We start from the raw sequence: 13,928 nt of genomic DNA on the forward strand, positions 1-13,928 counted from the left end.
GTGTTTACCTGCTGATGCATTATTGAAGTGTGTGTTTGTTTGTTCTGCTGGCCTGGGAGCTTTTCCTTTGCTGCTTGACTGGCAGCCAGGGGGCTGCAATGATAATTCCATTTTTTTTTCCTGCGTTGACTCTGCCAAATCCATTCCAGCAGGGAAAAGCTGTGCATTTCCAGGCTCTCCCCCAAACCCTCCTTGGGGGAAGCAGAATTTCACCCTCTGGGAAGCCCTGGGGACATTTTTGATGCTGGGGATGGGCCTGGACTGGGTTCCCAGGGATTTTGAAGGGCGCAGCTCCCAGCGTGGGGGTGGATGAGATGATGTTCAGGGGCTCCTTCTGACCTGAATTCCTCTGTGATTCCGGGAATTTGGTTATCCAGGAGAGTTCCCCACTCGGTTTTCCTGAAGCCCTGTGCCCAGGCACCCAGCAGTGACTGCTGCAGAAAACCCAAAGGGACAAGCCAGGGCTCCAGGGGCCAGAAGCAGCAGGAGAGGCCCCCTGCCTTCCCATTTTCCCTGTTTTCCATGTTTTTGTGGGCAGAGCCAGCAGCAGAGGTTGGGTAGGGCACTGGATATGACAGACAAGCTGAATGTGGAAAGATTTCTAGAATCTTTGCCTCCCCTCCTATCTATTATATTATATATATCTATATATTAGATCTATATAATATTATAAATATATAACATAATAAATATATAAATATTGTATATAATATATATAATAATATATATTATATATTATTATATATTATATATTTATTCCTATATTATATATTATATTTATTATTATATATATTATTTATATATTATTATTTATTATATATATTATATGATATATATTATATATATATAATATATATAATAAATATAGAAATATAGAAATATAGAATATAATCAAACCATGGTTTTGCACACAGAAACACACCTGGGCAGCACAAAACATTCCCTGAAAATGGGACTCTTATCCCTTTTCTGTCCCTGGCGTGCCAGTGAGCTGGCACATTCAGCACCTGTGCATTTGCTTTCTGCTTCTGAAGAGATGTAAATGGCAAGGGGAAAAAGAAAGTTCAGATGAATAGCAGCAGGCTTGGGTTTCAATATCCAGCTAGTTATAGCCTAAATTGTTCTTTTACTGTGTAACAAATTAGGTTTTCTCTGAACATATGGAGTTCAATTTGGCCACAGAGGTATCCTGGTTTATGCCTGGGTTTTTATTTCCCATGCTAGGGCACAATCAGAGATTGGGCTGAATATTTCATGCATACATTCATAGCTAGAAGAATTTGTAAAAAGGATCTACTGTTCCCTGTCTGTTTGGGTTTTTTTTTTTCCCTTAGATTTTTACTCCTGGTTTCTGTTGTTCTGGTTTTCACAATTATCTTCACCTGGCATTTTCCAGGAAAGCAGAAAAGAAAGACAAGAACTCTTCAATGGGCGGTTCACCTTCTTGCCATAAATCTAAAGGGTTTTGTTTTCTTTTCCTAAACAAAACAAAATTATTTTGAGAGTAATTTGGGCTATTTTGGTATTAACTTGGCTCATTTAGAGAGTAGCTTGGGTTATTTTGGTATTAACTTGGGTCATTCTGTAGTGCCTTGGCTTATTTTGAGAGTGAATCGGGTTATTTTGGAAGTACTTTGGTTATTTTGGTAGTGCCTTGGGTTATTTTGATAGCAGCTTGGGTTATTTTGGTAGCACTTTCTGTTATTTTGGTAGTGCCTTGGGTTATTTTGATACCTACTTGGGTTATTTTGATACTGCCTTGGGTTATTTTGGTAGTGCCTTGTGTTATTTGGATAGTAACTTTGGTTATTTCGGTAGTAACTTCTGTTGTTTTTACAGTACCCTGGGTTATTTTGGAAGTACTTTGGTTATTTTGATAGCGCCTTGTGTTATTTTGGTAGTGCCTTGGTTATTTTGATAGCAGCTTGGGTTATTTTGAAAATAACTTGGGTTATTTTGAGAGTAAACTTGTGTAACTTTGGTAGTAATTTGGGTTATTTTGGTACTAAAATAACCTTGTGTTATTTTGGAAGTGCTTTGGTTATTTTGGCAGTAACTTGAGTTGTTATTTTGGAGCAGCTGTTGTGTGGTGAGGCTCTGCTCCTGCCTTGGGGTGCGTTCTGTGTGACAAGCAGTAATGAAGGGCTTGAGATCACACTGAAACCCTGCCCTGTTGCAATGAGGAGCTGAGTTAAGCAGCTGAGGGGTTCCGGGGTTTTTTTTTTATGCCTGGGAAAGAAGGGATAACAGCGAATAAAGACAAGATAATAATGGTTTAAAAGAAAAGCATTCACTCAGGGATTGATTTACTGTAGGCTTAATGGAGGGTTGCCTGGAGAGTTTATCCAGCAGAGGAAGGTAAGCTGAAATACATGAAAAAATATCCCTTATTTCAGAGAATAAACACAGCCCTCTATGCACATCCTAATTATCCTCCTTTCAGGGAAAGCTAATATTTCCTTTGCAGCCCATTTAGGTCAAACTCATTCACAACCTTGTTTTAGAGGCAGCAAACTTGTGGCTCACAGCATTTCTCTTCCAGCATTGCACTCACCCACAAACACAGGATGCTTGCCACAGAACTCTTGTGGTATGTATATATATATATTTTTTAAATTATTATTTATTTATTTTTTAAAACATATATAAAACATGTTTTTTATACAGGGATCTTTTGTACAATCAGCCCAAGATTTTTGCTGAGACCCACTCACATACACCAGCACAGTTTTTAGGCATAAGGAACACAAACAACCACATGATTTGCTCACAGTTCCCATTAAAACAGGCTAAATTACATTATTCCCATTAAGGTCGTGTTGCCATGATAAGCAATGATGTAAAGAAACAAAGCCTAGTAAAAAATGAGTAATTCCTGGCAAATTTGTTCAAGGAATGATCCAAACCAATCAATAGCAGCAATATTTTAATAGGATTTTGCAACCAATTAATAAAGTGTAACTGCAGACCCACAGAAATCAATGGAACCCTGCCATTGACTGAACTGGGAGCATAATTCAGTTTGTGGTGTCTGATGGAGCACAGCATTCCTGTTCTGGAGTTTGACTGATGGGTTTGAATGTTTCATGGGAGGTTTCTGATGTGAATCCCTTCTTTCCTGCTTGGGGACAAGAGAAGGGACCTGGGGAATGAGCAGGGGAGCTGATCCAAGGGGCTCTGCCCTGTCCCACTCTGCTCTCTGGGCATTGCATCCCATGGAACTGGAGCCTTTCCTGGTGCCATGGATGCAGGAAGGGTGTTCAGGAAGCTTGAGCTCCATCTCCTCCCTGCAGCTGAGGCTGCTCCATGATTTCCTGCCCAGGAATCCTTCCCTGCTAACACCTGACTTCTGCAGCCTCTCCTGCTCAGGTCCTTTCCCCTCTGTCTCCCCCCTTACATCAATTTGCCCCTTCAGGCTGCTTTTGGCTGCTTCTTCTCTCCCTTTCCAGGTTTCCCTTTCCAAAGGCACACAGGGAGCCCCAGGGAAGCTGCCCAGAGGATTCCAGGGGAGAGCTGAACAGGGCATCTCAGGGAAGCCACGCTGCCCCAGGTGACCACAGCCCAGGAAAGGGATTCCCAGAGCCAGGAGAGCCCTTCCAGGGTGTGTGGGGTTCCCTGCACCCCGTTACCCGGGCTGTGGGGCTCAGCCAGGGCCAGAACATCCCCCAGAGGGGTGTCTAAAGTGGATTCCCTTGCTGCGCTTCCTCCTTTGCTGCTGGACTCCTGAGGAGAGGAGGGTGGGACCCCAGGGAAATCCTTGCCTCCAACAACAGCAGAAATCCAGAAATCCTGGAAATAGGAATGTGGCAGTTCTCCCCCCAGTACAGCCTGTTGTTGTTTTGGGTTTTTTTTTGGCTTCTGCCTGCATTTTACATTCCTGTTGCTCTCTGCCATCCCTCCAGCGTCTCTGTTCCTCCCCACTGCCATGCCAGGTGCTTTAATAAGGCCCAAATAGATTAGATTTAATCAACTTTTGACACCAAACAAAACCTGAACTTATCTTTTGCTACACCCGTGCTGAATTTTATTTTGCTTCCCATTTACTTCCTGAGGAGTTGTTGAGCCTGATCCACGTGTGCATCCCTGGGGTGCCCAGTGTAATTAGTGCAGGATAACAGGATCAGAGGAGCTGCTCTCCCTGGCTGCTCCAGGCACTGCCACCTCACTGGCAATGGCCTTGGATCAGGTCCCAGCTGATAAAAATGAGGATGTGACTGAACCATGTTATCTGGCTGTCCTGAGCTGGGGACAAAAGCATCTTACTCTGGTTTTGTTTTTCAAGCATTTTTGAACACAACAATTATTTCAGCCATCTCCTGGCACCTCTCTGTGGCCAGCCTGAGGTTGGTTTGGGTTCATGGCTGGGAAGGCCGAGGGTGACACCCTTGCCAGCCCCTGAACCATCGTGCCCAACAGCTCCCAGCCTGCTGCTGTGAGGCTCTCCGTGCCCATGGTGTGGGGAATAGATATTTAATTCATATGTATCGCTTTTCCTGTGGTTTTTGCCCTGCTGAGAAGCTGGGCAGAAGGTAAGTCAAGGCAGAAAATATTTCTCTCAAGTGAAGATGACCCCCCCTCCTCCTCTCAAAGATCGGCCTTATTCCAGTTCTTTTGTTCTATTCTGCCTATTATTTTTTGACAGTCTGTGTATGGAGATATTTCTTGCCCAGATGAAATTCACTCTCTCATGCTTGCAGTGCTCTGTCAGTTCTTTTTAAGGAGTTAAGTGCACTGTGAGTTAGTAGGAACAATGAACCTCACTTGTTCTTGCAGCTGTCTGTAAAATCTCAATATTGCTTTGTGGAACAAAATTAGAAGTTTTTGGTTACCTTGCCCAATCTGTTGGCACCATAGCTAGGCACAATATTTAAGGTAATACATCAGGAATTTGTGGAAATGAAAAAATAATCCCCAGAAACTTGACGTAAAGCAGGGAGAGATGAGCTGGAAGGGCTGGGTGCTCCCTCAGAGCTGCCTCTCTCCTCTCTGCAGGCACATTTTGGATAAGAGCTGCTCTTGTCCTCCTGAGGCAGGGAAGCTTTCAAACAGCACAGCACAGGGAGGGTGCACAGGGATTTCCCCTGAATTCCTCCCACCTGACCCCAAATCCCTGGGGTCTGCAGTGCCCACCCTGGCATTTGGGGGAGGATCAGGAGCTTTCCCAGGTCCCAGATACTCACAAGAGTTTTGGGGTTTTATCCCAGCCTGTCTCCTGTAGACTTCTGAAAGCCGCAAAACTCTTTTCAAGCTCCTGAAATTCGCCTGCAGGTTCCATCTGGGGCTTTCCCTCGGCTGCCTCCTTCCCCTCAGCTTCTCACAGCAGTGTCCCCTGGGTGTCCCCTGGGTGTCCCCTGGTCCCACAGCAGTGTCCCCTCTCCTGCTGCTGTGTCCCACCCACCAAAGGCTCCAATTGCTGCTGCAAAGGGGCCCCACCCAGCCATGGGGCACTCCCTGGGTGTATTGCTGCACTTTAATCCCATTTTCCTGAGCAGTTTTCATCCTCTCTGCAGCCATGCCCTGGTGATTCCCTGCGTTTCTGCCCCTCCCAGAGCATCCCAGGACAATCATTTCCAGCAGCCCTGCTGCATCAGGGGAATGGATGCAGGGCATGAGGCATGGGCTGTGCTCCAGCTGTGCTCTGCCTCAGGGGCTGCCTGCCTGGAAACCTTGCACACAAAGGGTTCGCCTGTCTAAAAAAAAAAAAAAAAATTACATTTAAAAGCTGGTTTTAAGAGAGATTTCCCATCATGAATTGATTTCTGGTTGTGTAGTCAAAATAAGGAATCCCCAAAGCAGTTTGGGGAATTCAGAGGTCCAGGGAGATGCTGGAGGCTGTGCTCAAGGAGAGCAGCTCAGGGCTGTGGGCAGTGTTCCTGTGAGGGAGCAGGGTCCTGCCAGGGACAGGAGCTTCCTTCAGACCCATCTCTGGCCCCTGATTCCATCTCCTCCTTCTGGCAGGGAGCAAAGTGCCCCCAGTTCCTGCATCGCGGGGCTCTTCTTCCTCTCCTCGGCCTGAGGAACTCCTCTCCCTGCAGCACAGCCCTGGGGGTGGCTTTGTTTCTGTGTTTCACCCCTCAGCTGAGCACGTTCTTTCCTGGCCACATTCCTGGCTGTGCACTCGAAGCTGAACTGCCCACATCCCTTGGGAGCATTTTCCACGTGGAAAGGGGACATTCTACTGAATAATTTGCATTACCTGGCACTTCCTTCCTTCCAAGAAGCAGCTGGGCTGTGGCTGGTTTGGGTGGACAGTTTCCTTTTCATGGCTTTAGCTTTGGCTTTCAGCATGTTGTGCAGGCACCTAAAGCTGTAATTAAATTAATGCCATCACAGGCAATGCCTGGTATTTCCACACAAGCAAAAAAAAACCACAAAAACCAGAATATTTCCTTCTTCCACAGCACTTCTAGGGCTTTGGTGGGCCAAATTATTAGTTTATTTTTTAACTTGTATTTTTTTTAGCTGGTTCGAAGAGCTGGAGAAAGCAGCAGCAGCACATCAGCTTCTCCACCAGCTGTGAGCTGTCACCATCCAGCCTTGTCTCAATACTGCTATATTGATATACTGATATATATATATATATATATATATATATCTCAGTATTTAGCAATATACTGCTATATTGATATATTGATATGTATTAGAAAACTTACACTAAGTATCAATTAATACTGATACTTAATATTATTCCATTAAGAATAGAATAATTCTTAATAGAATAATATTAATTCTATGAAATTCAGAGGTCAGACAACTCCAAGTGTCAACAGTTTACATCAAATCATTAAGGCCACTAAGAGTGTCATCTGCAGTTTTGTACAGGATTAATGTAGTGAATACAAAATGGCACTTAGCACCTAAATATAAAAGCCACATAAAAATATATATGCAAAAGCATACTTCAGACATAATTCTACTGAGAAAAAAAAAATGCCTTTCTTACATATCTGTAAATAATAGCAGATCAGATCAGGCAGAAACCTCAGGGTGGGAGAGAAAGCAGCCCAGGTGGGTGCAGCAGCATCTCCTGGGCTGCCTGAGGCAGAGCAGCCTCTGCCAGGGGTGTTTGCCCAGGCTTGCAGGGATCTGGGAGGGACTCTGGATCTGTGCCCTGCACATCCTCAGCACACCAGAGCACCCCCAGTGTCACTGAGACCACACGATGACAACGTTCTCCTCCTGGTTCTCATGGGGGATTATCCCCCAGCTGTGCCTCTGCTCCTGCATCCAAAGCAGCAGCTCTGAAGCTCAGCCTCCTCTTTGCTTTGTTGCCCTGGTGAATTTTGAAAGAATTTTGGAAGAGCGAGGCTTTGATGTTGGCTGGAATACTTGACTTTCCTGTACCTGCCTAAGATCCTGATTAGGCTTTTGTGCTTGATCAAAACGAGAAATCTGCATTAAAGGGCTGCACCAAGTACCTGTTGGCTTGATGGGAAGGGAAATAACAATCAGCTGTTTTCCCAGCACTTAGGAAATGAGCCCCACTCAAGCCTCAAGTTGAGCTTTTGTTGTAAGAACAACTGTAATGACCCATTTCAAACAATATTCCAGCAGGAGGAAGTTCAGGCCTCCTGTGCTGGATTTCAACAGAGCTGCAATCTTGCAGTTAAGAAATTGTTAGCCCTGCAATGAGGCACCTTTAATTGAATCCCTGCCACTTGCCTAATTACAGCAGCACTTCAGGCAGCCTGTGAGCAGCAGTGAAACCAGCCCTGCCCCACCTCGCCCAGGCTGCCATTGGCTGCAAACCTGCCCGGCTTGATGGGCTGCACTCAAGGGGGATTTAAAGCCAATAAATAGCAGGGCCTTGGAGCACTCAGGAATGGATTTCCACCTCTTGGAGCTCCGGGCAGGAGCCAGCCTCTCCCCAGGAACCCGACCTGCTGCACCAGGAAACGCTGGAGAAGACATTGCCCGTCTTGCAGATTCCATTGGAGCTTTCCAGAGTGCATGGCTGGTGTGAGCAGGTGACTTTGGCAGCAGGAGGAGCTCCTTTGGGGCAGCTGGAACCTTTTTGGGGCAGCAGGAGGATCATCTCTGGGCAGCATGTCCTGCTGCGTGCTGCAGATCGCCGGGCTGGTGTTCGGCGGCGTGGGCATGCTGGGCACGCTGGCGGCCACGGCCATGCCCCAGTGGAGGGTGTCTGCCCACGTGGAGGCCAACCTGGTGGTGTTTGAGAGCATCTGGGAGGGGCTGTGGATGGACTGCATCAGCCAGCTGGGCCTCAGGCTGCAGTGCAAGCTCTACGACTCGGTGCTGGCGCTGCCGCCGCCGCTCGAGGCCCTGCGCGCCCTGATGTGCCTGGCCGTGCTGCTGGCCATCGTGGCCTTCCTCGTGGCCATCGTGGGGGTCAAGTACAGCCAGCCCAGCAAGGAGGGGCCCCAGGCCGTCAGCACCTTCATCCTGGCAGCGGGGGTGGCCTTCCTGCTGACGGGCGGCCTGGTGCTGGTGCCGGTGTCCTGGACCGGGGGCGCCATCGTCCGCGACTTCTACGACCCCGCGGTGCCCGTGCCCCTGAAACGGGAGCTGGGGGCTGCCCTCTACGTGGGCTGGGCCAGCAGTGCCCTGCTGCTGGCTGCAGGAGCCATGTACTGCCACGTCTGGGCCCGGGCTGGCACGGCTGGCAGCCACAGCCACCCCTGGCTGGCGGCGCGGGCAGCGCTGCCCCGGGCGGGAGCGCCGGCCCCGTGCGTCCATGCCTACGTGTAGCTGCTGCCCACGGGGAGTCTGGGCTCCACAGGACCCTGAGGATCATCCATCCCAGCCCCTGCCATGGCAGGGACACCTTCCACCGTCCCAGGATGCTCCTAGCCCCGTCCAGCCTGGCCTTGGGCATCGCCAAGGGTCCAGGGGCATCCTGTGATCTCCCTGCTCGGCATGTGCTGGTTGACTTCTTAATTTGCCTCCAGGAGGAGTGATGCTGTTGCTCTGCTGTTTGCTGCTGACTTGGATCTCTGCTCTGTGATGCCTGGCAGGAGCTGTTCTCACACAGGTGCTTGGTCAGAGCACAGCCTCCCTCCCTTTGGGAATGAGGAATGGCAGCAGCAGTCAGGAGGCTCTCAGGGAAGGTGAGCAGCCTGTGCTGGGCTGCAGGGAAGGAGCTGCTGTGCAGTACCCCTCCCTGAGGGGCAAGGGGAGCAGGGCATTTCCCTGGGGAGTGGAGTGTCCCTGAGGAATGTCCTGGGACAGGCCTGGAGCTGGCAGCACAGCTCAGGGAACAGAGAAGCCTCCAGCTTCCAGTCCTGGCACAGAGATGTTTGTGCTACCCCAGCAGAGGCCTCTGGGACTGCCCATGGATCTCTCTGATGCTCCTGGAGCTGCTGCATCCTCCTCATCTCCTCTGCAGGGCACGGAACGTGGCTCATGGAACGGATTTTTAACCATTTCCCCCCAGTATTGGCTTCCCTGCTGCTTGCCACCCCTCGTGCTCTGCAGGCAGCACCTGCTCTGTAAAACTCAGCACAGGCCCTGCTCAGGAAGCCCTGTGCTCGTGCAATTCCCAGCCAGGGCATGCACAGGCAGTCCCCACCTGCCCCTCAGAGCACAGAGCTGCTCCCAGCACGCCCAACAAGCCAAGCCCTGACCTTGCTCCAGCTGCTCTGGGCTTGCCAGGCTGCCTTGGGAATGCAGCCTGGTCCTGTCTGTCTGTCTGTCTGTCCTGCAGGATCCAACAGCATTTGCATGGTTTGGAATTCCAGTATTCCCAGCTGAAAGCCTTGGAGCCTGCATTTGACTTCCATGGTAAGTGCCCAAGGAAGGCCCAGCTCAGCAGGGTTTTCCTGGTTTTTCACCCAGCAGTGATGGATTTGAGCATTCAAGGGACAATTTCATGGCACAGGGCTCAGGCTGACCCTTTGCTGTGCCTGTGGCTGCTGAAAAAATCTGTAATGGCTGTTTGGGCTGAGGAGAGCAATGTCTCTGTGCATTCATTTGGCTGCTGCATTTGAAAGGGAACATGGAAAGCTGCATTTAATTAAAGGAGCCTTTTATTAACTTGCCTTCAGATGAACTGAGATGAGACAGCGCCGTGCTCCACAGAAATTCATTACATGGATTAACTCAGGAGCATTTGCATTGAAGGCAACCAGCTCAGATCCTGCACGGGGAATTTTCCAGGCCCCACAAAACTGGTTTAATGTCTCCAGCTCATCACTCGAGCAGTCAAATCAGCACTTACTAATCCTAGATGGAAATTGAAGGAAGCACTTGTAAATAGGTTTTTCTAGCACTAAACAATATTTTTTTTCCTATTGTCTCTATGAAGTCTGTCAGGGTAGCTGTCACTGACAGCTGATTTCAGTGGCGTCATCCTGGTGACTTTGGTAATAATTTCCTCCACCCTGAGGAACCCCACCTCCTATTTTATTGTGATTTTTTTTTCTTTATTGTGATTTTCATTTTGTTTAATATGGAACTATTTGGTGAGTAAGCCAGAATTGCACATTTTGGAGTAATTTAGATATGACATTTGTGATTAACAAAGCAGAGGATGAAGACATTTGCAATGCAAATCTGATACATATTTATGTGTAGGTAATGGATTTAAATGATGATGTATTCAGTGTAATGCAACTTTATGCAGATGTAAGTGCTTAAGAAGTAATTAAGTACAGTTTTCTGTAACATTAATTAGAGGATCCCGAGTGCTTCCACTATCAGTGGGCTCATCTAGGAACCAAACTGGAACTGGGTGAGCCATTTGCACTGGCAACTTTATTTGCAAAGAGCACAAAGATAAAACTGTTTATTTGAGCATTTAACATCCATTTCAAAGCAAACCTGAGCTTTTCATGTCTGGCATTAGCTCCTGATGACTGCATATTCCCCATTTCTGTCTTTTTCCAGCTGATCAAAAGGGGAGCTCAGACAGCCCCGTGCTCCTGTGTGGGCTTGGAATCCAGCCCTGATTGCAAGGGCAGAGCCAGGCTGGGCTGCTGCTGGCATGTCTGGGATTGAGTGGCACGAGTGGCAATTTCTGGTGACGTGTGGGGCGTTTCAGGCTCACAGGAATACAGAGTTTCAGAGTGTGTGGCACTAACATTTCTGAGTTTGCTGCAGGAACAGCTGTCTCAGGTGGAGCTGATCTGCAGGACAGGGAACTGGGGGTTGCCTCCTGCTGCTGAGCAGAGCTGGAGTTCCCACATTGTGGATTCTGGTGGGGAAAATCCCTCTCAGAGGATCAGCAGGTGTTTTATGTCTGTGTGCAGGGAAGGCATTTGCCGCTGAAGGGGTGCATGTGTGCCTGCTAAGGGACACAGAGATTTTCCTCCTCCTTTGCCCTGGTCAGATGCTCTGAACTGACTCTGGGACCAGGAAGAAGAAGCTGTAAGGCTTTTGCAAAAAAACCCCTGGACCTTGCAACTGACCTGCTGCTGTGGATGAGTTTCCTGAGGGGAACAGGAAAAGTTTGGCTGGTGGAGGAGCTGGGACACATCCCCATGCCCAGGGCTGCTCCTGCTGGCTTATACCCAGCCAGAGCCCACATCCAGTGACCCCGAGTGTCCAGGGGGATTCCTGGAGCTTCTCTGGATGGCTGAATGTCCTTCCATGAGACAGGTGAGGCGAGGATGCTCAGGAACAAGAGCAAAGGCTTTTTGGGAAGGAGTCCCTCTGTGCTCCAGGGGTGGGAATAATCTCTCCTGGCTGCACTTTGCTGTGGCAGGGAAGGCCTGGCCTGGGGAATGTCACTTGTAAAACCTTGGCTCGGGTTCCTGTGGGCTGCAGCTCTGCTCTCCTGCAGGGGTGAAGCTGCCCTGGGGCTCTGTGCTCACAGCCCAGGCACAGCTGGCAGAGCCCTCAGCCTCCCTGCGCTGCTGGGAAAGAGCCGGGTAAATATTGTTATATTGTTATAGATTAATAAATGTAGTAATACTGTTAAATATTAGTAAATCTCTGCTGTAATATCCTGCTGCTTTATTTGCTTTGATGTTTGGTGGTTGCAGGACACACTGACACCCCCAAACTGTTCGTACAGACTGTTCATAGCACTCCTCTTTCCTCCCAGTCCCTCCTCATCTCACTGTGGCCCTACCAACCCTGGTTGTCACCGCCTTAACCCTTTTAACAACGTTTGAACGTTTGGACCGGCCCCTCCTGCCTCTGTCTGCTGCCTGCAAGGAAATCCAGGGAGTAAAGCAGACCCTGGCAGCTCTGCCTGCCCCTGAATCCCTGAGCTCCCTGCCCACTGAGAGCCCAGCTCTCCCAGCCCTCTCTTCCAGCTGAGAAATCCAAATCTGCAGGGCTCTGCAGACCCTGACCCGAGTGTGGGATGGCCACTCGTGTCCAGCTGTCCTGGCTGCTGTCCTGCTGTCCTGGCTGCATGTTAAGGACACCAAAGGCCACAGACAGAGTCCCTGTGCACTGGGCTTCCTGTTCAAGTCATCCCAAACTAAGTCAAGGAAAGATTTAAAGGAAAATAAACTAAATTATAAAATAAATTTAAAAAGAGTCAAGTGACCTCAAATGACCCCTATGACCTGGAGTAACCTCGATTTTGACCTCAAATGACCTAAAGTAACCTGAGTAGGGGCTTAAATGACTTTAAATAACCTGTACTGGTTTGAAAATAATCCCAAATGTCCACTGGATACAGGCATGGCCCTGCAGGGCTGAACAGGCCTTGCTGATCCCCCCCCCTTGGCTCCCCAGTTCCCAAATCATCTCCTGGGAATGGGAATCACAGACACAAGCTGAGACAAGTCTTATTTAGGGCTTTATTTTGGTTTAATTAAGGGGAGGAAAGAAACCAAAGCACTTTGCCTTTGTTGGGCTGCTCTAGAGCCAGTTCGTGTTATGATGAGGAGTTGCTGATGGTGCAGGGCTGCTGTGGGGATTGGTACCTGCTGCTCTTCAGCCCTCAGCAGTCCCACAGCAGAGGCTGATCCGAGAGACCAGGCAGGGCACTCAGCTCTCTGATGGCTTCTGTCTGTGCAGCAGCAATGCCAAAAGCCCGGCGCTGTCCTTTGGGTCTTTGCAGCACTCACTGCTGAGCCGGTCTGTGCTGGGGCTGCAGAGCCTCTGGGCCAGCCACCACGGGCTGTTTGTGCCACTCCTTCCCAGGTAATTCCCTGCAGCTGCTGGGGTCCTCCTGTGAGCCCAGAAATGGAAATGGGATCCACTCCCACGCCCCTTGGTGGCACCAGGGGACGCCGAGGGCCAGTGTGCACCACAGCTGTCCCTCTGTGGGTCAGACGTGCCAGGCCATGGACCCACACAGTCCAGGAGATCCAATTCTCCTTCTCCTCCAGCTGGCTGGCAGCAGGGCCCCTCTAATCCTGGTCAAGGTACAGCTGGTCTCCTCCTGTAAATGTGCTCCTGAGAACAAGACCTGCTGCTTCACGAGAACCTGTCGTGTTATCATTGCTATTCCAACAGGAGCTGTGTCCACGAGGGGCTGGAGCAGCATTGATGAGCTTCTGGTGGTGGGAGTTCCTCTTCTCAGTTCAGCTGCCCAGGCTGCTGAGGAGGAGGGGGGTTCCCATCCCATGCTCCTGAAAGAGAAAACAGAAATCACCTCGAGGGATGGGGCCAAGGTGGCTCCAGGTGTCAGGGCCTCGTGCCCAGCGAGCTCAGGTGTGAGTGTGGAGGCTCAGGGCACATCCTGAGGGACCCTTCTGCCTGTGGGGCACCAAGGGTTAAACTCAGGGTTTTTAAAGGAGGCAAAGGGGTCTTTCTTCACTCCACCTTGGCCTCCAGCCTCTCGTCCTGAGCCCAGCCTCCTGGCAGCCTCAGACCCAGCGCTCAGTCACACTCAGGGTGCCATGGGTTTGGTGGTGGATGTCACTCCAGGGTGCTCACCCAGCTCCACAGGAGCTTGGGAACACGTTCCACCATGCAGGGACAATCCTGCTGGGAGCTCAGCAGCTCTCTGGGGTGGATTGAGGCTCGTGGTCTGTGTCAGGCAAAGGGATCCAGCCTGCCCTGCACAA

The 13,928-nt window shown here is 49.6% G+C and overlaps 1 protein-coding gene across 1 annotated transcript; it reads left to right on the forward strand.

Moving 5' to 3' along the window:
* Positions 1-8,046: 8,046 nt before the first annotated feature.
* LOC118699933 (claudin-8-like) lies at positions 8,047-8,709 on the forward strand. The gene has a single exon (XM_036404183.1). The coding sequence runs from the start codon at positions 8,047-8,049 to the stop codon at positions 8,707-8,709; it is 663 nt and encodes a 220-aa protein (XP_036260076.1).
* Positions 8,710-13,928: the final 5,219 nt, after the last annotated feature.

The sequence above is a fragment of the Molothrus ater genome, chromosome 2 (genome assembly GCF_012460135.2).
Source record: "Molothrus ater isolate BHLD 08-10-18 breed brown headed cowbird chromosome 2, BPBGC_Mater_1.1, whole genome shotgun sequence".
NCBI classification, from domain to species: Eukaryota; Metazoa; Chordata; class Aves; order Passeriformes; family Icteridae; genus Molothrus; species Molothrus ater.

What these genes read in the sequence shown, in the direction of transcription:
- LOC118699933 (XM_036404183.1), top strand. Translation starts at nt 8,047, where the DNA reads ATGTCCTGCTGCGTGCTGCAGATCGCCGGGCTGGTGTTCGGCGGCGTG.